The sequence below is a fragment of the Aethalodelphis obliquidens genome, unplaced genomic scaffold, assembly GCF_003676395.1.
Source record: "Aethalodelphis obliquidens isolate GAN/ISIS:26980383/991018 unplaced genomic scaffold, ASM367639v1 scaffold2, whole genome shotgun sequence".
Lineage (NCBI taxonomy): Eukaryota > Metazoa > Chordata > Mammalia > Artiodactyla > Delphinidae > Aethalodelphis > Aethalodelphis obliquidens.
The window spans coordinates 33524297-33551631 of NW_020837946.1; the positions used below are offsets into that span (position 1 = coordinate 33524297).

Sequence of the window (27335 nt, forward strand, 5' to 3'; positions counted from 1 at the left end):
AAAAAAAAAAAAAAAAAAAAAAGCTAGATGTTGAATGGGTAGGCTCAATGCATTTTTATCAAATCAAAAACTTAAAATATCTCTTGGGTCCACTCTACTGTTCTTACCTTCCCGGATGGCTGTAAATGGGACTCCTTCCTCTGCATTCATGCTGATGACTTTTAAAGCCACTAGTTGTCCATTTATCCTAGAAGAGTCGGGGGGAAAGGGCACAGATTTGTTGACATGGCCCATAGCAGCAATTTATACTAAGGATGGTTTAACAAAAGTAGCTTTCCTTCAAAATTTATTCCAGTATATGAAATGTACAATTTTCTCAAAATAAAAAAGTTTAAAAAGTCATATGTATATATCAAGCCATTGTTTTCTCTTTACCAAAGTGATATATATTTATTACAGAAAATATGGAGAATATGGGAAAGCACAGAAAAAAATAACCCAACAAAGCCAGCTTCATATTTTGATGTATATTGTTTCTTTTATTTCCCTTTGTGCACTTGTTTGAGCCATTCTTATTTTTCATCTGAATTATTGTAATGACCTCCTAGCAGTCTTTCTGCTTATATGTTTGTACCCCTACTGTCTACTTCCAAAAGTAGCCCAGGGCATCTTTTTTAAAGTGAAAGTCAAAACAAGTCACTTCTGTGCTCAAAACCCACCGTCATCTCCACATTTCATTCTGAATAAAAGCCAAATTCTTACAATTGCCTCCTAGGTGCTACCTGACCTGCCCAGTCCCACCATTCTCTCTCTCTTCATCTCTTACTCTCCCCTTATTCATTGTTCTGTTTGCTGATGTAAGCTAAATGCCAGAGAACAGAGAAGATTTTAATGTAAGTATAACTATATTGTTTTTAATACAGTGGGATTCACATCGTATTATTAGGAACCTGTTTTTCCTCCATTTAACTTTTTCTGTTAGTCATTCTTGTATTATTTGACATTTAATAGTAACATTTCATCATATAAATATGTACAATGTATTTTGCCAATTCCAAATATTTTAACATTGTTTCTAACTTTTGGCTATTATAAAAATGCCTGGACGATCATATTTGTTCATATTTGTAGATAAATCTTTTCATACAGCCTCTGTTATTTTCTTAGGGTCTAAATCAAAGAGTATGCAGTGCACAAATTTTTATTGTTTTGAACACATGTTCCCAAATTGTGCCGCAGAGTGATCACACCACTAACTGGTTGTGAGCCTGGCCATTCTAGCACCCTCTCGCCAACAGCGGGCAGCATTGTTTGTTTTTTGTTGTTGTTGTTGCTTTAAGATTTCATATTTTAGAACAGTTTTAGATTTACAGAAAAGTTGAGAAGATAGTACAGAAAATTCTCATATACCTCACATCCAGTTTCCCCTGTTGTTAACATCTTATATTAGTATGATACATTTGTTAAAATTAATGAGCCAACATTGATACATTATTATTAACTAAAGTCCTTAGTTTGTTAGGAATTCTTTAGGTTTTTTTTTTTTTTTTTGCAGTAAAATTGTATTGCTTGTTGTGGGTTGCATTGTAAATTGGTAAAATTTGGGGAAATGCAACATGATCATATGTGTGAAAAGCCATAAAACTACCACACTCAGGAATTTTTCTCAATAGTTACTTAACAAAGATTTCAATAATTCCAAGTGCATGAAAGATACCATTCACTGTGTTAGTTACAATAGAAAAAAATAGAAATAGCTGAAATGTTCAACATTGGAGAAAAAACTGATTTGATACATTTACATATTGCAATATGATTACCAGGATTTCTTTAGTTTTTACCTGATGTCCCTTTTCTATTCCAGGATCTCTTCTAGGACACCACATTGCATTTAGTTGTCATGTCTCTTTAGGCTCCTCTTGGCTGTGACAGTTTCCCAGACATTCCTTGTTTTTGATGACATTAAAGGTTCTGAGGAGTACTGGTCAAATATTTTGTAGGATACCGCTCTATTGGAATTTTTCTGATGTTTTTCTTATGATTAGACCACAGTTATGGGTTTTGGTTTCATCACATCATATTAAAGGTACATACTGTCATCAAAATTTATGGCTTTTGATGTGGCCTTAATCACCTGGCTCAGGTAATACTTATCAGGTTTCTTCACTGTAAAGTTATTCTCCCCCCACCCCCTTCCATACTGAACTTTGGGAGAATGTCACTATGAGTAGCCCACACTTAAGCACTGGAAAGTTATGCTCCACCACCTTGAGGGTGGGTTATCTGCATAAATTATCTGGAAATTTGTCTCTTCTCTCCCATTTATTAATTAACTGAACCACTTATTTACAGCACTATGGACTCATAGTCACTTTATACTTTGGGTTACAACCCAATAAATACTATTTTATTAATTTTGTTGCTCACATTTTTCCACCTTCGTTCTTTGGGAGCTTTTTCAGTTGGCTCCTAGGTATCTTTGACATATCCCCATAAATGTGGGGCTTCTTTTTGGGGGGCATGTTTTTATCTTCATTTTTTGGCCTATTTAATAGGTAAAAAGGATTATCACACTTTAATTTCTATTCCTTTAAATAACTGTGGAACTGAGTTTTCATAGGTTATTGGTCTTTTCTGTTCTTTTGTGGTTTACCTGTTTGCCCATTTTTTATTGAAATATTTTACATATACTTTTCACCAATTTCTTTTGTTTGCCTTATCATATCTTTGAAATTTTAAACTTAAAAATTTTTATGATGCTCAGTATTTTCCAAAATGTTATACCTGGAACATAGCTCTGTGAAATTCTCCCTATCCCCTACCCTAAATTTTTCTGTTCAAATATGTTTAGAAAATGCTTTATACTTCAAAATTTTTCTTCATCTTTTTAACTTTAATTTTAATTAATTTATTTATTTTGTGGTACATGGGCCTCTCACTGCCGTGGCCTCTCCCGTTGTGGAGCACAGGCCCTGGATGTGCAGGCCCAACGGCCATGGCCCACGGGCCCAGCTGCTCCGCGGCATGAGGGATCCTCCCAGACCGGGACACGAACCCATGTCCCTGCATTGGCAGGCGGACTCCCAACCACTGTGCCACCAGGGAAGCCCTCTTCATCTTTTTTAGAGAGTCATGGTATACATCAACATTTTAAAGATGCTGAGAGCAGCTACAATAAAGGATCACATTTTATTCTGTTCTAGGGTTACCCGTGTCAATTGCACAATGGTAATGGTTTCAGTGACACTTCTATTAAGGTGTCTCAGAACTGGGGTGGTCCCTAGAACGTACTTGGATAGATGCGGCACCATGGACATGTCCAATTTTCCCTTACAGGTTCTGACTTAAGTGTTACATATAGACAGACCTTTCCAGTCCAAAAGTTACACAGACTTCCCCTGTTTATTCTTCTAGCTCTTGTATGTTTCCTTTTTCATTTAACTCTTTAATCCACTGGGAATTTATATTGTATATTTACCTTTTCCAAATTGCTAACAATCGTCCCAACTCCATTTATTGGACTATTTATTTATTTATTTATTTTCCCTGCTGATTCGACATGCCACCATGATTGTATATTAGATCTTACTAATACTTGGATTTGGGACTGTTCTGAACTTTTACAAATCATATTTCTTTGATCTGTCTTATACTTGTGCTACACTATTTTAATTATCGTAGCTTTTGAACATATTTAGAATACATTAAAACTCTAAATTACAGAATCATTGACATCTTTGTGCTACTAGATATTCTAATCCAAATATCCTTACAAGGGTCCCTGAAATGATCTACAAGACCCTATATAAGGCCCTACTGCATCTGCAGCTCCTCACTGTCCTCACATCCTTCCATTCTCCCAGCCCAGTGCCAGGCCTCCTCCTGCCTCAGGGATTTGCTACTTGCTGTTCCCTCTGCCTGAAACTCTCTTCCACTACACACTCACACAGCTCATGCCTCACTTTTGTCAGTCTCTGTTCAAGTGCTCCTTTCTCAGTGAGGCCTCCTCTCTTACTATTTAAAATAGTAATTCACCACCCCACTCTGGCACTCCCTATTCCTCTTCCCTGTTTTATTCTTTTCCAAAGCATTTTCACTCTTTGAGAAACTCAGTCAAAGAGTTCATTTGTTTATTGCCTCTCTCACCCCCACTAGAACATACACTCCATAAGAGCAGGGATTTTTGTCTCTTTTGTTTTCCAATGAGTCCTTATTGGCTAAAATAGTGCCTGGCACAGAGTAGGTGCTTAATAAATATGAGTAGAATGAATGAATGCCTTTCTGGCTTTTTCTTCAAGTCTTTTATATCCCTTACTAAATCTTTATATAAATCCTGCCTTTTTTTTTTTTTTAATTTTTGGCCGCGTTAGGTCTTTGCTGCTGCGCGTGGGCTTTCTCCAGTTGCATTGAGCGGGGGCCGCTCTTAGCTGCGGTGCACAGGTTTCTCATTGCAATGGCTTCTCTTGTTGTGGAACACGGGCTCTAGGCACGTGTGCTTCAGTAGTTGTGGCACACGGGCTCAGTGGCCGTGGTCCGCGGGCTCCAGAGTGCAGGCTCAGCAGCCGTGGCACACAAACTTACTTGCTCCACGGCATGTGGGATCTTCCCGGACCAGGGATCGAACCCATGTCTCCTGCATTGGCAGGTGGATTCCCAACTACTGCACCACCAGGGAAGTCCCAATCCTGCCCGTTTTTGATTGTAATGATTTTTTTGTTGTTGCTTTTTGAGAATAATTTCCCCTACAATATTTTCTATTAAGTGGTTATTGCTAATACATAAGACAACTTTTGATAAGTATATTTTGATTTTGTAACTGATCACCTTATTGCTCTATCTCACTACTTCTAATAGTTTCTTAAATGACTCTTTTGGGTTTTTTTAGGTAGACAATTCTATAATCCACAAAAATTATACTCAGTCTTTTTTTCCTCGTTGCATTGGCTAGAATGCTTATGATAATCTTTAACAACAGAGAATAGTGGGCAGCCTTGCCCTACCTCTAACTTAATGGCTTTAACAACAGAGAATAGTGGGCAGCCTTGCCCTACCTCTAACTTAATGGTGATGTCTCTAGTATTTAACAAAGAAAAAGTATGTAGACTATTGATTTGAAATTATTCTACAACATAATGAGTAATTATCATTCTAATCCTATTTGGTCAGAGTTTTAAAAACTAGAAATTGATGTTGAATTTATCAAATGCCTTTTTGACATCTATCTCTATATGTTTTAAGCTTATAAATGTAATGCTTTTGTTGTAAGGAATAAAGTGAAAAGTTTGAGTGACCTTTCTCCATTCCAGTTTCAACCACTAGAAGTAGCTACTTTTAATAATCCCTTGTATATTTTTCCAGATTCCTCTAGGCACATACAAATTTGTACATGAACAGTGCTTTTTTTCTAAATGAGATCTTATATTGTTCTGTAACTTGCTTGTTTCTCATAAAATATTGGGCATCTTTTCATACATCTTATACTCTAGATGGTTGCGTGCTATTTCACTATATAGTGATAATTTAGCCAGTCCTCCATTAATGGATATTTGTAACCAGGTTTTTACGTTTTCTATTATAAATCTTGCTGCAGTTAATACACTGTTACATATATCTCTGTGCACTTGGACAGGGTATATATTTGTAATGTATTTTTCATTCTATTACTAGGCTGAATCCCTTGAAGGAAATCTTTTATATTCTTAGTACCTAAGACAGTTTATGGAAGTGAATTAAATCCTGTTTTTACATAATATATTTAAAATGGTATCTCCTTCCAAATCCTCTTTAACAAGTAAAAATTATAACACAAGTCCTAAGATAAATAATAGTCTTGTGTTTATATTAAATTTTTTAAATTAACATTTAACTACTTTGAGCCATTATTTTTCTCCATTGGAGTAACATAAATTAAAGAAATCAGACCTTCTGACTATCCCACCTTGACTAAAAGCTGTGGAGTTCGTGAATCTTCCAAATACGTTTAACAAAGTTTTTATTAGCCAAAATGGGCACTTGCTTTCTGGATGAACAATCTTTTTATTCTCCAGGCATTTTGTGTAGAATTGCAAGTGTAGAATACCCAGGATTAATCCTTCTTTGCGTACTATGTCATACTTTGTAGAAACCAACTTCAGTTTCTTCTACAAAGGCCAAGTGGAAGAAGGAAGGAGAAAACCCAAGGCTGCCATTGCAAACCTCTGTCATTGTGTTTTGGGCTGAATGGGGGGGATATGAAAATATCTGTAGAGACACCTTATCAACTGTACTTCCCACCAGGTGAAGAGCAGTAATTGTTCTTTGGGTCAGTAGTTGAGAAAGTTTAATTTGAATTGAATCAAAAGAAGGAAAAGCTGATAAATTAGTGGGCTGATTTTAATTGGGGCAGGAGAAGTTTGTTTTCTTTCAAGGCTACTTCAATGATCATGTCTTTCCCTATTGACTATGGGGTCTTGCATAGGTCCCGAACTTCTGTCCTGTGTCAGCTGGCTTCATAATGTCAAATCCTGGGGGTGAGATCCTCATCTCTAGTCTCTCCCAGCTAATGAGTCACTCACCGGCTAATCCCCTTGTAAACTGTAGCGTAAGAACCTTCACCCAGCTTCTCCAAGTTCAAGTAAGATGAGGCTGCCCCAAAGGGGAGGCTCTTCCTCTGCATAAGGGGAATGAGGAGGAGTGAGAGGGGGGAAAGAAAAGAGCATTTTTTTAGTGTTGCCTTTTTTTTCCCCCAGAGAAATTAGACAGCATTGCAGGATGTACTTGGGAAGGTCTGCTCAGTAATTGCCCTGGAAATAAGGCCCAGCCTCTCTAGACAAGCACACATTAAATTCTTGATCAACATCAGCTGCTCACTCACCCACTGAAAACCCTGACTCAGATCCTCTTCCTGAAAAGAATCGCTGTTACTCCGTGGCCTTTTACTCTTGAACTTCCGGGCACGGACAGCCTGAAGTCCCCTGGGGTGAAATGAAGTCATGGAACATGATGCTTCTTTTAGGTCTGTTAGCTAGAGAAAAAGGAAAGTGCAGGAATAAAATTTATGCAAAGTCAAGACTCAATGGCTAGCATAAACCACTTTTTCTTTATTTGCCTGATGTTAACTCTTCAAATGTTTTCCAAGCTTCCTACACGCCCAAAAGGCACCTTTCCTGAACATCAGTTCCTTAAAAAAAAAATAAATAAAATAATGATATCAACTGCTGAAACACAACATTTTCTCTTCACCTAAAAATATATCTTTAAACACTTAGGTTAACCTAAATTTCTTTGATGGGTGGTTTCAAATTTTTCTCTGTTAAACCTACACTTTTTTTTTCATGTCCCCTTAATTTCTCTTTTTAGGGGAAAAATTTTCTAGTATAACATTGCTAATAAACATGAACTAATTACTGAAATTTTTAATCCGTAGGGTACCATTACTGCATCTTGCTTTTTGAGGTTCAGCTCTCTAATTTAGTACTTCAGAGATTTCAAGAGAATAACTTTCTCGACTTCAAGTCAAGTGAGTTTCATGCAGCCCAAAGCATAGGATTATTTTTCCCTTTTGGCTTAAAAGAAAATCTCCAAATTTGATAACAACAATCACAAATTCTCTGTGACTTTAATAGAATTTTCTTTTTATTGATTTAGACCTAGTGCAGGAAAACCAGACCCTGCTACAGAAAGGGAGCCTCTGAACTCCTCGGTTTATGGATAGAGGAGGATGCTGCTCCTGGAATACAAATACCTTGATCGCAGCCTCCATCATCACCGGAGCACTCCTCTGACGGCTGTGTGCATCTCCTCCCTCCCAACAGCAATGGCAGCTGCATCCAGGCTGCAGAGTCTTTGCACACAGCTCTTGGCCCATAATCTTCTAGGTTCAAGGAGAAAACCTGGCACTTGAACCTCTCTCCCTCTGCCTCTCCTGTCCTTGTTCACTCCCTTTTTGCCAGAGGTCAGCAATGCTGGAGCTTTCGTATGACTCACATGAGGGCTCTGCTTGGAGCAGCCTCATGACTTCAGCAGTTTTTCTTCATCGCAAGAAACTACACATCAGAAAGGCAGCCGCCTGCATTCATATGTGCGCAACTGAAACCAGGACAGCTAATATTGGGAAAGAATAAAATTTGGCACAACTAAAGTTCTTATTCCAGTCACAAGTTTGTGCTACTGGTATTCACGGTTTTTATGAATTTACATTGCTTATCCATATTATTGATAATATTTATTAGGCTTTCCTGGTGCTAAAGTGGATATGTTGAGGAGTATTTTCCCCCTGCCCTTCATCTGAAAGTATTTTATTTTTAAAACTTCAAAATAAATTTGCAACCTAGCCAACTTTTAGTAGTCAAAGAAACCACAGAACCCTAAAACAGGAAGAAAGCTAGATATCTACTCCATCTCTTTGCCTTTAAGCAATAGTGTAACTAAGAGTCCCAATGGGTACTCATTCATTCACCAATTCAAATACTATCTAGTGAGCACCTGTGTTGTTCTTATTACTAAACAGGTAACAATGTTACACAATGGTGGAGAGAGAGAAGTTTGCATGAAATAGCTCCTTCTCTCCCTCTCTCCTCCCCTCTCCCTGCCTCCTTCCTTCCACATAAATGTAATTAACGTTTACTATATTAATACCATGACATGTCAAGGAACTACCTCAACTAGTTTGCAGTCTTTGAACAGAACTTTTCTCTCTCATAGATTCTTAAGGTCATTGTCGCTATAATGTGCTAATTAGAGTGAGATGGAAAATAAGACACATATAAACACACACACACAATCATTAAGGAAAAAATAAGTCATGTCTATTATCACAACAATATTTATATATATTTGATATCTGAACCTTACAAGAAAAGCCTTTCAGATAATTTAATTATAAGCATGTATGAAGTTTCATTTCAAAATTGCCACAAGAGACCTAAAACAAGTCAATTCAAAGATTCATTCCAATTAGAGACATTTAGTAAACACAACAGCAACAACAAACAGACTAGTTAACACTAATACAAAAAAATATTTTGCTAAACGATTAAACTTTTGCCTGATTATCAACAGAGACTGAGAGAAGCTAGTTTCTCAAAATGTTTAATTCCATTAGAATTGAACATAATTTGATTATAATACATTTTATCAGAAATGCTGATTTCTTCCTAAAAGATTGTGAATTTTGTTATACAAAAGTTATACCCCAGACCAGGTTTGAGACAGTTATTCTTTATCACCCTCTAATTATTGTAAGTGTCAGAATTTTTAAAAGATTAGCATTTTTATTAGCCTAGGGGTGATTGACCTAAGTCTTAAGTTGCTAAAACAGAATAGTTTGATTATTTTAAAGTTTAAAACGGTATGTTTAGATACTAGAATGGGCTACTGAGGGAAATTGTGAAATACCCTTCAGAATTTTCAAAAATAAAATAATTTATGGTCTTGTTTAAAGTCAAGGAAATGACTTAAGATATTTTCTAGCTCTATGTGATAAACAATTTTTGTTACCAAAGATTTCTGAATAAGGACAGAAGACTTCGATGATTTCATTTTGAATTGTGAATCAGACCCAGTTCATGTGCCACTCCAGGTTGGCTGGACCTGCCTCAGGGCCTGGTTGGCTTCTTAATGGGAGAAACCCACTATGCTGTCTTGAAGCATGGCCACTCTTACTCATAGACCAAAGATCCCTCACACCAGAAGCTGACAAGGAGAGACCCCTGTGTCTTGCCACCAGTCTGAATGGACCAACAGAAGCTCTGGCTTCTCTAGCAACTACCTGCAAGGGCCAGGTGACACAATCGAGGAATGCAGGAAGTCCCACGGAAGGACTTCCACTATGAAACCAGCGATGTTTGTTGTGGAGCTGAAGCCAGCTCAGAAACATGCTCCGTTTATGCTCTCCTTTCTTCCCTCCTTTACTTCCCTTTCCCTCTCATTTCTGCTTCCCTGGGATTGCTATGACCCTTCCCCCTCAAAATGAAGTGTTTGCATTTAAGCTTTTTTTTTTTTATTTTTATAAATTTATTTATTTTTGGCTGCGTTGGGTCTTTGTGGGCTTTTCTCTAGTTGCGGTGAGCGGGGGCTGCTCTTCATCGTGTGGGCGGGCTTCTCACTGTGGTGGCTTCTCTTGCGGAGCACAGGCTCTAGGCATGCGGGCTCAGTAGTTGTGGCTCACGGGCTCTAGAGTGCAGGCTCAGTAGTAGTGGCGCACGGGCTTAGTTGGTCCGCGGCGTGTGGGATCTTCCCGGACCAGGGCTCGAACCCGTGTCCCCTGCACTGGCAGGCGGATTCTTAACCACTGTGCCACCAGGGGAGCCCAGCATGTAAGCTTTTGCTTGAGGTTCTGTTTCCAAGGAATCTGTGTTGACAAATGGTAGCCATTTTTTAAAAATTAGCAGTAAAATTATAGGTTATTAATATTTTCAGGCTAGATACTCCCACCCTACAATTTTGGAGTCTTTTTTCCTTTCTCAATTGGTGTGTATTCAAACAGCTAAGTTTAGTTGAGAGTTTGCACTTTTTCTAATCTTGCATTCTGTCTTTATTTGATTTAGCCAGATTATTAGGAATTTTGGTCTAATTATAACCTTTCTAGAATATGTAGATAATCATAAACATTCAACAGATATTAACATGAAAAATAATGTGAAGTCTGTGTCAGAAACATTAAAAATAATCCACCTATATCCAATGGAGTGCAGCTGTAAAAAAAAACACCACTCTATATAATGACATGCAGTGATCATCAATATATACTTTTAAGTGAAAAACAGACAAAGATATTACAAAAAAAGAAAATTACAGACTAATGTCACTGATGAACATAGACGCAAAAATCCTCAACAAAATTCTAGCGAACAGAATGCAACAACACATTAAAAGGATCATACACCATGATCAAGTGGGATTTATGCCAGGGATGCAAGGATTCTTCAATATACACAAATCGATTAATGTGATACACCATATTAACAAATTGAAGAATAAAACAATATGATCATCTCAATAGATGCAGGAAAAGCTTTTGACAAAATTCAACACCCATTTATGATAAAAAAATCTCTGCAGAAAGTAGGCACAGAGGGAACCTACCTCAACGTAATAAAGGCCATATATGACAAACCCACAAAAAACATCATTCTCAATGGTGAAAAACTGAAAGCATTTCCTCTAAGATCAGGAACAAGATAAGGATGTCCACTCTCGCCACTCTTAATCAACATAGTTTTGGAAGTCCTAGCCATGGCAATCAGAGAAGAAAAAGAAATAAAAGGAATACAAACTGGAAAAGAAGAAGTAAAACTGTCACTATTTGCAGATGATATGATACTATACATAGAAAATCCTAAAGATGCCACCAGAAAACTATTAGAGCTAATCAATGAATTTGGTAAAGTTGCATGACACAAAATTAATGCACAGAAATCCCTTGCATTCATATACATTAACATTGAAAGATCAGAAAGAGAAATTAAGGAAACAATCTCATTCACCATTGCAAGAAAAAGAATAAAATACTTAGGAATAAACCTACCTAAGGAGGTAAAAGATCTGTACTCAGAAAACTATAAGACACTGATGATAGGAATCAAAGATGATACAAACAGATGGAGAGATATACCATGGTCTTGGATTGGAAGAATCAATATTGTCAAAATGACTCTACTACCCAAAGCAATCTACAGATTCAATGCAATCCCTATCAAACTACCAATGGCATTCTTCACAAAACTAGAACAAAAATTTTACAGTTTGTATGGAAACACAAAAGACCGCAAATAGCAAAAGGAACCTTGAGAAAAACAAAACAGAGCTGGAGGAATCAGGCTCCCCAACTTCAAATTATACTACAAAGCTACAGTAATCAAGACACTATGGTACTGGCACAAAGACAGAAATATAGATCAATGGTACAGGATAGAAAGCCCAGAGATAAACCCACGCACATATGTTCACCTAATCTATGATAAAGGAGGCAAGAATATACAATGGGGAAAAGACAGTCTCTTCAATAAGTGGTGTTGGGAAAACTGGGCAACTACATGTAAAAGAATGAAATTAGAACACTCCCTAACACCATACACAAAAATAAACTCAAAATGGATTAAAGACCTAAATGTATGACTGGACACTATAAAACTCTTAGAGGAAAACCTAGGAAAAACACTCTAACACAAATCACAGCAAGATCTTTTTGACCCACTTCCTAGAGTAATGAAAATAAAAACAAACAAATGGGACCTAATGAAACTTAAAAGCTTTTGCACAGCAAAGGAAACCATAAACAAGATGAAAGGGCAACCCTCAGAATGGGAGAAAATATTTGCAAATGAAGCAACTGAAAAAGGATTAATCTCCAAAATATACAAACAGCTCATGGAGCTCAATGTCAAAAAAACAAACAACCCAATCCAAAAATGGGCAGAAGACCTAAATAGACATTTCACCAAAGAAGACATACAGATGGCCAAGAGGCACATGAAAAGATGCTTAATGTCACTAATTATTAGAGAAATGCAAATCAAAACTGCAATGAGGTATTACCTCACACCAGTCAGAATGGCCATCATCAAAAAATCTACAAACAAAAAATGCTGGAGAGGGTGTGAAGAAAAGGGAAACCTCTTGCTCTGTTGGTGGGAATGTAAATTGATATAGCCACTATGGAGAACAGTATGGAGGTTCCTTAGAAAACTAAAAATAGTACTATCATATGACCCAGCAATTCCACTATTGGGCATATACCCTGAGAAAACCATAATTCAAAAAGAGTCATGTACCCCAACGTTCATTGCAGCTCTATTTACAATAGCCAGGACATGGAAGCAAACTAAATGTCAATAGAGTCATGGATAAAGAAGATGTGGTGTAAATATACTATGGAATATTACTCAGTCATAAAAAGGAATGAAATTAGGTCATTTGTAGAGATGTGGATGGACCTAGAGTCTGTCATACAGAGTGAAATAAGTCAGAAAGAGAAAAACAAATATCGTATATTAACACAGATACGTGGAATCTAGAAAAATGGTACAGGTGAACCTATTTGCAGGACAGGAATAGAGACGCAGACGTAGAGAACGGATGTGTGGACATGGGGGCAGGAAGGGGAGGGTGGGACGAATTGGGAGATTAGGACTGACATATATACACTACCATATGTAAACTGGATAGCTAGTGGGAACATGCTGTATAGCACAGGGAGCTCCGCTCGGTGCTCTGTGATGACCTAGATAGGTGGGCTTGGGGAGGGAGGCTTGAGGGAGGGTGGGAGGGAGGTCCAAGAGGGAGGGGATATATGTATACATATAGCTGATTCCCTTCTTTGTAGAGAAGAAACTAACACAACATTGTAAAGCAACTATACTCCAATAAAAAATTTTTAAAAAGTCCAAAGCAGTATAAAAAGTTGGAAAAAAAACTATATAATGACATGCAGTGGTCATCAAAATATATTTTTTTGGTTTTTTAAAATTTTTATTTTATTTTGATTCTTTTCTCTTTTTTAAAATTAATTAAATAATTTTTGGCTGCGCTGGGTCTTTGTTGTTGCACGTGGGCTTTCTCCAGTTGCAGAGAGCAGGGCCTCTTCATTGTGGTGTGCAGGCCTCTCATCGTGGTGGCGTCTCTTGTTGTGGAGCACGGGCCCTAGGCACACGGGCTTCAGTAGTTGTGGCTCGCGGGCTCTAGAGCACAGGCTCAGTAGTTGTGGCGCATGGGCCCAGTTGCTCAAACCCCTGTCTCCTGCATTGGCAGGCGGATTCTTAACCACTGCACCACCAGAGAAGCCCCAAAATATATTGTTAAGTGAAAAAAGCAAAATGCTTTTGTGTGTTACATTTTGTGGCAAAGAAATGTGGGAAAATAAAGTGTAGTCATTAGTTTTACTAATAGTAGCAATATTACTACTACTATTTTGAAACTGTTATTGGTGTATTTTAGGATTAGACAAGTAAGTAATTATGCTAATGTCATTAGAAACCAAACTTTTCAGCTTAAGAGAAAATAAACATAAATATCAGATTGAAGAAATCAAGTAAAAATTATATGATCTAAAAAAAATTATATGATCTTAAATTTGATTTGGAAATATTGGTATACATATTTTGATTTTTGATTATGATTTTTTCCCTAAAAAAAAAAAACAAACTCTGTCAACCAAAAAGATATATTAGAAACAATGACAACTCAACAGAAATGAGCAATCCTGGTGCTCAATCTTTGATCTCTAAATACCATTTTCCATTAAAAAGAATCAAGGATCCGTGGAGAAGTGGTGGCTGAATGTGTGGAGGATGAAATCTAGAAAGTTATCAAGAATTTGTCCAAGGCTCATCTTAAATCAGTGGAGTCACGTCAAAAAGTACACGGCGGCTTCCCTGGTGGCGCAGTGGTTGAGAGTCCGCCTGCCGATGCAGGGGACACGGGTTCGTGCCCCGGTCCGGGAAGATCCCACATGCCGCAGAGCGGCTGGGCCCGTGAGCCATGGCCGCTGGGCCTGCGCGTCCGGAGCCGGGAGAGGCCACAACAGCGAGAGCCCCGCAAAAAAAAAAAAAAAAAAAAAAAAAAAAAAAAAAGGACACGGGAACCAACTTGAAAGGACTCCCATTTGCCTTAACATGGGACAATTTGAACACCAAAAAGAATAATGACTGCAATGGATCGAAACACACCAAATACATAAAATCCATAACTTCATAGTGATTCTAAATAAAAATGACCACTTGGAGGTTTCTAGTGCAGCAATTCATTACTCAGAATATTGAAAAATAAAAGGGAAAAATCAAGTATTTATTTTGTCTTTTCTATACAAATTATTTTTCCAGGGTTATCAAGTAGTTAATGAGGGAGAAATTCTTCTTCATGGAAGAATTCCAGCTAATAAGTGCAGAAGAAATGACAGAAGTAGAAAATTCACTATTATGCAATCCCTAATGCAATAATAGTTCTAAGCAACAATCATCAATGGATGCTAAAATGATTAGGTGAAAGATTGATAAGGAATTCTGCAATGAAGGGTCAGGTTGACACCATCTGAGTCCTATGATCAATTTTAGCCTCACTAAATTTGGGACATCCAGACAGTATATGCCTCCTGATGTGATACAACAAAAATTGCACAGCATTACCTGTGAAGTATTTTTTTTTAACTTTTTAATTTATATTGGAGTATAGCCAGTTAACAATGTTGTGATAGTTTCAGGTGCACAGCAAAGGGACTCTACCATACATACACATGTATCCATTCTCCCCCAAATTCCCCTTCCATCCAGGCTGCCACATGACATTGAGAAGAGTTCCCTGTGCTATACAGTAGGTCCTTGTTGGTTATCCATTTTAAATATAGCAGTGTGTACATGTCGATCCCAAGCTCCCTGACTATCCTTTCCCCCGATCCTTCCGCCCGGTAACCATAAGTTCGTTCTCTAAGTCTGCAAGTCTGTTTCTGTTTTGTAAATAGGTTCATTCGTATCATTTCTTTTTAGATTCCACATATAAGGGATATCATGTGATATTTCTCTTTCCCTGTCTGACTTACACCTGAGAAGTATTTTTGACTAAGGAAAAAAGTTTAAACCAAATCTAATTAAATATCTACATCTAAAACCAAATTACGAGAAATACAGAGGACAGAAAAATTAAATAATACCACAAGGAAGCAAACAGCTAAATCAGAAAGGACAAATAACCTGATTTCTCTTAAAATATTGATGGCAAAAAAAAAAAGAAACAGTCAGGAGACATGACAAACAAATGCAATATGTAGACCTTGTCTGGATCCTGATTTGAATAAACTAACTGTAAAACAATGTTTCTTTTTTTCCCCCCAGCTTTACTGAGGTATAATTGACCAAAAAATTTGCATGTAATTAAGATGTACATGGTGATGTTTTGATATATGTATACATTGTGAAATGTCTACCACAAGCAAGCTAATTAACATATCAGTCCCTTCACAGTTAACCTTTGTGTGTGACAACAATTAAGATCTACTCAGCAAATTTCAAGTATACAATACAATATTGTTAACTATAGTCACCCTGCTGCACATTAGAGCTCCAGAATTTATTCATCCTGCATACCTGAAACTTTGTACCCTCTGACCAACATTTCCCCATTTCCCCCACTCCCTAACACCTGGTAACAACTGTAAAATGACATTTCTTAGACAAGTATGGACATTTAAATATTGTATTAGATGACCTTAAGAATTCATTTTCAATTTTGCACAATGATTATGTTTTGAAAACAATCTTATGGTTAAAGATGAATACTAGGGGGCTTCCCTGGTGGCACAGTGGTTAAGAATCCGCCTGCCAATGCAGAGGACATGGGTTCGAGCCCTGGTCCCCGGAAGACCCCACATGCCACAGAGCAACTAAGCCCATGCACCACAACTACTGAGCCTGTGCTCTAGAGCCCACGAGCCACAACTACTGAAGCCCGTGCGCCTAGAGCCCGTGCTCCACAACAAGAGAAACCACCGCAAAGAAGAGTAGCCCCTGCTCGGCGCAGCAACAAAGACCCAATGCAGCAAAAATAAATAAATAAATAAGTGAATGAATTAAAAAAAAAAGAAAATCTACCTTAAAAAAAAAAAAAAGATGAATGCTAAAGTATTTGCAGGTGGAATGATTTAATTTCCTTGCTTTAAAATATTCCAGAAAAATAATGCTGGAGACAAAAAAACCAAAATTGATAAAAATGTTGATAATTGATTAAGCTGAGTGATGGCTATATGGAGGTTCATTTTTGTTTAAGAATTTTCTAAACAAGAAAGTAGAATAAGAATAATAGTTTTGAAGATACATTCACATAAAATCCATGTACTTTGATTATTTATTTATTTCCTTATATCCCTGCCTATTTCCAACAAGGCAGGGCACGGGAGGCTTTAGATAAAAGTCAAGTAGTAATAGTAATAGCAACAGCTACCATGTCAGTGCCTGCTCTGTGCCAGACTCCATGCTGATCCTCCCAACTCCATGACAATGAGAAGGTACCATTATTATTCCCACTTAATCACGAGGGAACTGAATCTTAGAGAGTTTAAGTAACTTTACCAAGATTACTAAACTAGCAAATAGTAGAAGATAATAAAGCTGCTCAAAGACTACTAAACTCCCCAGATTTTATTTAATGAGGACACACTGATAATTGTATCTGCATAAAGAGCATAAAATCTGTCTGTTTGGCCTCATTCTTTATTCATTATTAGGCTTACATTTAAATTAGTTATTATATTTAGGATAAATCAGTAATAGGTAAGTGACTCTAGTTTGTTAATCACCAGGCATGTGACATCATCTTCGGTCCAATACAAGCTAGAGTATGATTCTGAAATCCCATGCCTTCCTTCTTCCTGGAGTTCTTTAACTTGACACTTCCACATGCTCAGAGTGCTGTCTGCTGACAGTAAGCAGAACTGCAAGCACATGGCATCTGGTCTCCTTTGCACCTTTACATGCATCTGTGGTCTTTATTTACATCATACTATTATTGCCTATTAGTGTGCTATTTGTTTACTTGTACTCAGTTTTCACAATGAAGCTGATGGTGTAAATCCTAGTGTTATATTTTATTTCTATTGCCTTCAAGAAAGAGTAAAATTCAAAACTGATGAGTTAATTAGGAAGTATGTGGAGCAAGATGGTCATACTTCCAAATTTCACAAGTTCTCATTGATTTAAGACAATTTTGGAGTCCCGGGAATTTCTGCTCAGAAATGCCAAATGCCCCAGTCACAATTTTCTAGACTTAAATTCTGTGCCCCTGACTCTGATACTAGACTCCTCGCATCCTGGCCTTATGTGCTGTGAATCAAAACTGTGAACTACAGATAGAACGCTGAGGAATGCTGAGTGATTCCATATGTACAGGTCCATATCTTAAAACCACTGGAAAGCAATGACAGGTTAAAAGAGACATTTCACAAGCAGGTAAAGAAATCTAATTGCAAGGTGTTCCTGTGACAGAATGGCTTAGCCTATGAAAGTATAAAATTACACTGAACGCTATACCTAAAGAGGACCCTTTGTCTAAAACTGTAGGAATCCTTGGCATATCTGTAGATGCAGGGAAAATGGAAAGACACTATTTCCCGTATAAGCAAAAAATAAAATTATGCTTCTACAGACTAGATGTTTTCTCTGTTGTTATTTGCATTTGTATGATTGTTTGTTTGTTTTAATTTCTTGAGTCTGAATGTATTAAGGGAAAATTCCAGAAATGACTTGAAGTGATGATTTGGTGCCCAATAAAATGGGGACACCAATTTTATCCTTTATTTTTGATTTTTAATATATTATGAAATAATAATATGATTTTCAAAAAGAGTGATTTCACGTTCTCTTTATAAAGAATAGATTTGTATTTATAGCATAAACAGGTTCCATGGTGAGGCAACTAGTCACACATTTAGTCCAAGTCTTCTGGCCAAAGGTAGAAAACAAATGACAATAATACTAAGGCAAACACATGGTTTACCTGTATTTACTCATAACAGTTCTGTAGTCAGAAGCATTAAACAATTTGCCCAAGGCCACACAAGAAAAAAGTGGTGGAACCAGGATTTAAACCAAAGCAGAAAAGCTCTGATGTCTGTACTTTAAACCTACTTGACCATTTTCCTTCTTGATATAAATTAAGAGTTGGGAGATAATGTCATACCAAAGACTTACCACGCCTGTTCCTGGTCCTCTGTTCTTTCATTAGGCATTGCCACCTAATACGGCTACCATTTTTTGATCTGTTCTAACCAAGCACTTCATATATATTATCTCATTTATTTCTGTGACATAGATATTTATTCCCCCAATTTTAGATGAGAAAACTGAGGATTGCCCCACATTTTTTAGAGTATAAAGTGTCACAATTAGAATTTAAACCCACTGGTATTGATTCGAGGATCTGTGCTCTTAACCATGTCTCCACACAATGAGCACCCAGGTGCTATGAGCACCCTTTTCCCTGACATACAGTGGGTCCATTAACTCAGCACAGTGTTCTCTTGTACATGGACAGGAATTTTGTTTCTTGGTACCCAGAATGGTACTCTAAGCCATGTGACAGGAAACATGCATCCCTGAAAGCAGAGGCTGAAGTGAGTGTCTTCCTCCTGTGGTCTTCAGCACAATCTGCATCTCTTCCCAGTAGCCCCTCACAGTCAGTTTACAATGAGAACAATTAGTCCACTAAAGAAGTGCTCAGGCTGGTGACTAAAAATAATGCTACCGCTGTACAACGTGCCATTGTTAATTTCTGTGAAATGGATTAAAATGCTCCCATAATCTTCTTTAACATTGTCCTAAGGTTTCTTGCTCTGTCAGAGTAAAATGGTCTAGCCCGAAAACCCATCCTTTTTCATGCTGAAGCGTAGCACTCTCCAGAGTACTAAAAGTATTATAGTAGCTTTAGAACTGTTTGAAACCATCTCCTGCAATTTACTATTACTTTAAAATATGTGTATACTGTGGGTCTGTAAATACAAATAAACAAACTTACAAAAACCTGACTTGTAAATTTCTTATACCCACAAACTGTGTGGCCCACTCTGAGATTCCCTCTCCCCATCTCTGCTCCAGGATACCGGATCCCCACCTAGTCTTTCATTCCGGAAAGCAGCCAGCCTTGTACCGACAGCACCACTAGGTGGCCAGGGCGGAGAACTGGCCAACTCGACTTTTCCTCCCTCCAAACGTCTTTTTTTCCTCAAGAGAATGCCCCAACCTCCTCCACCACACACTCACCTCAATTTTCTTTGGACGTTGCCACTCAGCCACGGTGATTCCACTTCAGGCGATCTTTCTCCAGTTTACACGTATCCGTTTTAAAAAAATCTTTTTTTTTCCTTCTCCTCACCCAGTTACTTCATAAGTTTTTCTTAATCTTCCAATTGCCTTTATCATATACAAAAGCCTAGCAGTTACTAGGGCTGGGCAAACCAAACTTGGCTCCAAGGCTCTGAAATGTAGAGGATTTTTAAAAATTAAGTGTTTTTAAACCTGTGCAAATCGATTAGGCCTCTTCCTCTCAGAAATACTGAGCCCTCCCCAGCTCCCAGTCCCCCAGAAGCCAGTTAGCTCCGGGCCAGGGCAGAGCCTTCAGTAACAGCTAGGGGAAAGCTGATGGGCTGGAGACCCAGAGTAAGAAAAGTATTAAAAAAAATTAAAAAGAAAGATAGGGGGCTTCCCTGGTGGCGCAGTGGCTGAGAGTCCGCTTGTCGATGCAGGGGACACCGGTTCGTGCCCCGGTCCGGGAAGATCCCACATGCCGCGGAGCGGCTGGGTCCGTGAGCCATGGCCGCTGAGCCTGCGCGTCCGGAGCCTGTGCTCCGCAACGGGAGAGGCCACAACAGTGAGAGGCCCGCGTATGGCAAAAAATCCAAAAACAAAAACAACAACAACAAAAAAGAAAGGTAAGGAGGGGAAGGTGGGGGTGGGGAGAGGGAGAGAGGGAAGAAGGAAAAGATGTTGGGAGAGGGAGACACAGAGAAAAAAAGAAAAAAAGGAAGAAAAGCTTAACCTGGGGAGACCCTTGTGCAGTTTCCTTTCTCATTGCTTCCCACCAGCCAGTGCCCGATTGAGATGAGGCATAAGTGGGGAAGAAGGGGGGCACCAAAAATGAACAAACAAACCCTCAGTAATCAAAACAAATTAAAATGATAAATAATCTTGATGCAATATTTTTGATGCAATATTTTTAAATATAAATTTTTTTAATTAAAATAAAAATTAATGCAAAAAATCCATGATGAACAGAATACAGTATTAACATTTTAAACAAAGACAAGCTGTTGCTTGTTTATTTACGACCTCTCATCTCTGCACACACAGAGCAGTCATTTCCAATCAACCCCTGGCCCCTACAGCGTGGCTGCTGACCCCTGCCCTTCCTCCCACCCCCCAACTGGCTGTGACAGTTTATGAGGGCTGATTGACAGGGGTGTGTAAGCAGATTGGCAATGTGGGATTTTTTTCCTATCTATCTATCTATCTATTATCTATCTATCTATGTTTTTCCAAATTATAGGGTTTTTATTAACTTTTTCTGATGGGAGGATATTTAGATCTATACAGGTATAAGGGCGCAGGTTTTTCCTGTTGCTCGGGTTCCAGTATGGGGTGCTGCTTCCCACTCTGGAAATCCAAAACTTTCATCCAACTTTTCTCCTTGACCCTTAAAACCTGCCTTTCTTTAACTACCAGCATTCATGAAAAATTATTCATTCAATACCAAGGGGTTTTCCTTCTTGTTTTTTAAATTGTTAAATATTGCAGAAGTATTGATTTCAGGTATATTTATATATATATGTACATAGGCCCTATGGCATGGCATGTGGGACCTTAGTTCTCCACCAGGGATCCAATCCACACCCCCTGCATTGGAAGCACAGAGTTCTAACCACTGGACCACCAGGGAAGTCCCTCAGTTATATATATACATATATATATTTTTTTGTTTTAATTAATTAATCTTTGGCTGCGTTGGATCCTCGTTGCTGTGTGTGGGCTTTCTCCAGTTGCAGCGAGCAGGCTTCTCATTGTGGTGGCTTCTCTTGTTGTGGAGCACAGGCTCTAGGTGCGCAGGCTCCAGTAGTTGTGGTGCATGGGCTTTAGGAGCTGTGGCACGTGGCTCTAAAGTGCAGGCTCAGTAGTTGTGACGCACGGGCTTAGTTGTGCCATGGCATGTGGGATCCTCCTGGACCAGGGCTCCAACCTGTGTCCTCTGCATTGGCAGGTGGACTCTTAACCACTGTGCCACCAGGGAAGTCCCACCTCAGTTATATTTTTAATTGTAAATGCACATTATTTGAATGACATCATAAATCAAATAACATTTGTAGATTAGTCCAGGAACTAATCCATTATTTACCTCACTGTTACCATGGAAAAGCATGTTCTAAGTTTCAAAAAACTCATCTGCAAATACATATTTGAGATGCTATCTTTTGTAGGCTGGGGGCTAAATGCTTTCTTTAAATATTTATAACAATTTACATGTTATATGTGTAATACACACTAAGGAAGGAGGCGCTTTAGCCCAAACTACTGCTCTTTACTTTTAGGAAAAACAGTGACTTGTAATGCCTAGCTTGAGATCAGAAAGCTAAGCTATGCCAGTAGAATGGGTTTCGTCAAAAAACTAAGGTAAGGAAAGAATAAGAGAGAGAAGTGTGACATTATTAGGCACATATTACATAACAATAACTCAAATCCAGAAGAATTTTTTTAAAGGAAATTCAGGCAAGGTTTTATTTCATTTAAATATAGATATTTACTTTTTAATTAATATATGCTTCCTCTAATGGTTACTTCTATGTCATAATATAGGATTTATTAATATATGTCTCAACATATCTCATACAGCTATGTGCTTCCATTTTAAAAATAACAAGTTAGCACCTGCTTACCTACATCTGGTGGTTAGTCATTTAATCCACTATTTTTTTTGCGGTACGCAGGCCTCTCACTGTTGTGGCCTCTCCCGTTGCGGAGCACAGGCTCCAGACGCGCAGGCTCAGCAGCCATAGCTCACGGGCCCAGCCGCTCCGCGGCATGTGGGATCTTCCTGGACCGGGGCACGAACCCGTGTCCCCTGCATCGGCAGGCGGACTCTCAACCACTGCGCCACCAGGGAAGCCCTAATCCACTATTTTTGGTATGAGGTGAGTAAGAGCATTTCTTTTTAAACCATTCCCCCAAATTACAATATGTCATCAGCAGGTCTTTGCTCCTCATCTTGGTCATTATCTTCTTACATGAAGTTCAGCCCCAGAGTAAAATGCTCCCAGATGTCAATGAGATTTGGGTGCCCCTTTTCTAAAATCTCAGCCACTTAGAATCTCAGCATCCATTTTTAAAAACGAAGGTGTAAGTTGTTTTAAACTACCTATTTAACTTGGGAGAGAAATGTAATCTAATTCAGTAAGAATAAAAAATGTAACACACACACACACACACACACACACACACACACACACACAGCCTCTGTTTTAACGGTTAAGTAGAATAAAAAACACAGACTACAACTACTTTGAAAGCCCAGAAGAAGTTTCTGTGGTATACTTTTAAAATTCCTCTTTGATCATTTCTGATACATCCTCACAGACCCTTAGTTACCTATGAAATCAAGTCTAAATTCCTCAGCTTGGCTTCAGACAACCTGACTCTATCTTGCCTCACCCTCCACTATTCCCCACTCATCCCCCTACTCGTCACTGTAGTCACACCAGTAGCTTCACTGTCCAACAGACCTTCCCTGCTGTTCTGACTCAACCTTCATGTGTCTCTCCACTGACACCTTCTTCCCTCCCCTGTACCTATCCATCCTTCAAGTCCTGGCTGAGGTTCTATCTCTGCTCAAAACCTTTCCTTGCTTCTTTGATTCTCCCCACTCCACACCCCCATCTCTTCCAAGGATGAGCTCCTGGATCACTGACTGTCTGAACACTCTAGTAACTACTTTTAATGTTTTCCTAACAAGTTGAGAAAAACATTCTTTGAGGGTATGAACTATATCTTATACTCCTTTCAGATTCCTATTAAATGGCTGTTAAATTAAATAACAGGGCTTCCCTGGTGGCGCAGTGGTTGAGAGTCCGCCTGCCAATGCAGGGGACACGGGTTTGTGCCCTGGTCTGGGAAGATCCTCACATGCCGCGGAGCAGCTGGGCCCGTGAGCCATGGCCACTGAGCCTGAGCGTCCGGAGCCTGTGCTCCGCAATGGGAGAGGCCACAACAGTGAGAGGCCCACGTACCGCAAAAAAAAAAAAAAAAAAAATTAAATAACAGCATGTACATATGTGTATGAATGCACCCCTACACACATTCACATTCATTCATGTAGAGGATGGGAGCCTAAAATCAGCGTTCACTTATTGTTCATTCTGATCCTACTCTGAGGCATATCCCTGAACCCTGCCCTCCCATGAGTCTTATTCTCAGTTTCTAATACTGGCCTTCACTGACTCTGTTACTTCTTTTCTGTCATCCTCTATCATCCTCTTTTGGAACCCTACGTTTTAATCTTAGTCCTGAACTCTATATTCAACACATTGATCCAGTTGGAGTTGAAGTAGGGGACAAAACAGAGAACTTGGAGTTTGGAGATCCAGATTTGGAGACCTGGGTTTGAATCCCTCTGCCACTTAATAGTAGTTAGTTTAACTTGGACAAGTCAGTGGGCCTCAGTTTCTTCATCTGTATTCTAGGAATAATTACCTATCATGGGGTTGTTTTGAGGATAAAGCACATATAAGAAGCATTTTGCAAATTGTACATTATAAAATATATTATATTGCAATATTATTAAAATTAGTCCAACTATCATTACCTTCAGAGGGTGCATTACCACTAACCACCCCTCACACACATTCACACACTCACCCATGGATTGCCTCAGGGCAGGTAAACCACCACCTTCAATCCTTTTGCCCTTTGAGCCCAGAAGGATTCTTGTAGGACTTTCGCCAACAGGAACATTAATCAACAGCCAATCTAAGAAAGAAATAGAAAATTTTATTCAAGCCAATCTGAGGATTATAACCTGGGAGACAGTCTTCCAGAAAGCTCTGAGGACTGTTCCACCCATTAGAGAGCAAAGTACAGTTATACAAGTTTTTGAGGCAAAGGGTTATATTATATGTCAAATGACATATGTCAAATGACATATTGTTGACAGTTTACACAATACAGATCTACATGTACAAAGTGAGTAGTGGGTCATGGATTGTCATGGCCCCTTACAAGATTTAGAAGGAAGGTTATCTCCTAAGGAGTCACGACCCTTGATGAGATTAAGAAGCAATGGTATCTCCTAAGGAGGTCTGGTTAATATAGATGCAAAATACAAACTAAAGGGAAGTGAGGAGGCCCAAATGGGCAAAGAAAAATTTTGTTTTAATTTTCCTCATCTTGCCATTAAATATGAATTTTATTTCATTACTTTTAAAGATAGGAAAGTGGGAGAATCATGACTCAATTCCTCCCAGGGGGCAATCAATCAGAATAGGAACAAGATCCTATGTCAGTCAGGGTAGCTGGCAGAAGAGGCAAGCACTTAAGTCTATTTCAATGAACTGCATTTCAACAAATTGTTAAATTGCTAGATCTCAATAAACAATTTACTGAATAATTATTAAGTTTAAGGCACTGTTGCTGGTCTCTAGAGAATTAAAAAATAAGAAAATACAGTCTGGGACCTTAGAATCTAACAAGAGAGACATATAGGTTTGCAAATTAGTGTAATACATGCCATGCTAAAAGAGCTTATATTTATAACTAAATTCAACTCAGGTTGTGTGCTGACAGTATTGAGTCTATGACAATATCTAGAAAGACATGTTTGGATATCTTTTCTTTTTTTCCTTACAAGGTCAGTTTCTTTCCAATGGGAAATCTGGGTTGGCTCTCATATCAATTATCTGTTTTTTTAATGCTTGGGTTTTGGGTATCTATTCTATACCTTGACATCACATTCCCCTCCAACTACTACCCCAGTTTTCTATTCCACTTCACAGCAAAACTTCTTGAAGGAGATGTCCCTGCTACCTCACCTCCTATTCTTTCTTAAACTCACCCCCAGTAAAGCCTCTTTGTCTATTGCTCCACTGAACCTGCTCTTGTCAATGTCTACTGAAAGAAAAATACACAACGTAAAAGTTGTGAGTTAAGTTTTATTCAGGGACCTTACTGAGGACAATAGCCTGGGAGACAGCCTCTCAGAGAGCTCTGAGGAACTGCTCTGAAGAGGTAAGGGAGGAGCTAGGATATACATATGAACTTTTTTAACTGGGAAAAACGTGTAGTCAAGCATCAAAAGATTACTGCTAATCACAAAGAACAGATAGCTGAAGTTAATGATTTTAGTGCTTTTCTGTGTATGGGAATAAGCAAGAATCTGGGGTCATTTGAAAATTTTCCTTAGATATGCATCTTAATTATCTAAGGGCCAGTATATCCAAGGCACAGAATGTTTCCTGTTTTTCTCCATCCTGAATTCCCCTCTGGGTGCACTGTCAGTGGGCAACTGCAGTGGCTAATGGCTTGATTCCTGTAGAATTGGAACGGCATGCAACATTTTTTTTTCCTCACATCAAGTCACCAGAGATTCCATCTTATCAAATCACTTCTCATACCTTATCTTACTTTACCATTTAGCAGCATTCAACACCGTTTATCATGCCATCCTTCTTGAGAGTCTCTGATTTCTGGGAAGTGGGTACTTTCCTAGTTTTCCCCCTACCTCTCTGGGACTCCTTTGCAATCATCCTTCCTGGTTCCTCCTCCTCTGCTCAACTTCTAAGCTTGGGCAACCCAGTTCTTTGTCCCAGCCTTATCTACACCTTCCTATCAACACTTTCTTCCCAGGTAAGTTCATCTAGTCCCTTTAGCTCTGAATGGCACCTATGTGCAAATGACTCAAATCTCTATCTCCAGACCTGACTTCTCCCTAGAACCCCAACTTCCAACTTGATATTTCCACTTGGATGCCAAAAAGGTATCCCAAAGTCAATATGCCAACAACAGACCTCTAGAACCATGCCAAATGCTTCTCCTTAGTCTTCTCCAGTTTAGAAAACAGAACGCCCATGAATCACTTGCTCAACAGAAAACCCAGGCAGGATATGAATCAAAATTATGTCTAATCCATCACTAAATCATGACAATTCTACTCTCAAATCTACCTAATTCTCAATTTGTACTGCTATCACCCTAGTCCAAGTCATCATCATCGCTCATTTGGCCTAATGAAATACCTTCTCCTTGGTCTCCCTGCTGCAATTCTTATTCTCCTGTAATCTATTCAGTCAGAATGAAATTTAAAAATATTAATATTACTAAATCTCAACCCTTGAGTAAACTTCCTTTTAATATTCTGTGTAATGAAATTGGACGTATACATAAAGTACTAGGCAGAATGAACTTTCAAAAATATAAATAAAATCAGGTCACTTCCCCACTTAAAACTTTCTGATGATTCCCCTTGCATTTAGAATAAAAAACAAACTCATATCCTGGCCTACCAACCCTCACATGATCACTGCAACTTCACTTTCTACCACTCTTCCCTCTGTGCTAGATACTTTTGCCTTCTTTCTATTTCTCAAACACAAGTAAATTCTCCTCTCAAAGAACCTAGCAGGATTCTGGGCTAGATCCTCCCTATCTTCTTAATCTCTAAATAGAGTTTGGGCCTCAGGCTGCTTATCTTTTCCATGGACAACTTCCTAAATTTTATCTCTAGCCCTGATCTTTCTTCTCAACACAAGACTTATATATGCAATTGTCTACTTGGCATTTCCATTCAGATGCTTACTAGCAATATAATCTATAACACGTTCAAATATGAATACTTGGTACTTCCTCCCTATGTCCCCAGACATACTCTTTTTCCCAGTCTTTTCCATCTCAGTAAGCAAC

The 27335-nt window shown here is 38.5% G+C and overlaps 1 protein-coding gene across 1 annotated transcript in view; it reads right to left on the reverse strand.

Annotated features, from left to right (window-relative positions):
• Nucleotides 1-27335, reverse strand: part of CDK15 (cyclin dependent kinase 15) — a 113462-nt gene that overhangs the window by 81849 nt on the left and 4278 nt on the right. The window contains exons 3-8 of the mRNA XM_027123971.1: nt 24300-24410; nt 19662-19875; nt 7664-8022; nt 6794-6943; nt 6495-6589; nt 108-187 (exon numbers count right to left, since the gene is read on the reverse strand). Of these exons, the coding sequence (XP_026979772.1) occupies nt 108-187; nt 6495-6589; nt 6794-6943; nt 7664-7786 (448 nt within the window). The 5' untranslated portion in view covers nt 7787-8022; nt 19662-19875; nt 24300-24410. The remainder of the gene's footprint in view (nt 1-107; nt 188-6494; nt 6590-6793; nt 6944-7663; nt 8023-19661; nt 19876-24299; nt 24411-27335) is intronic.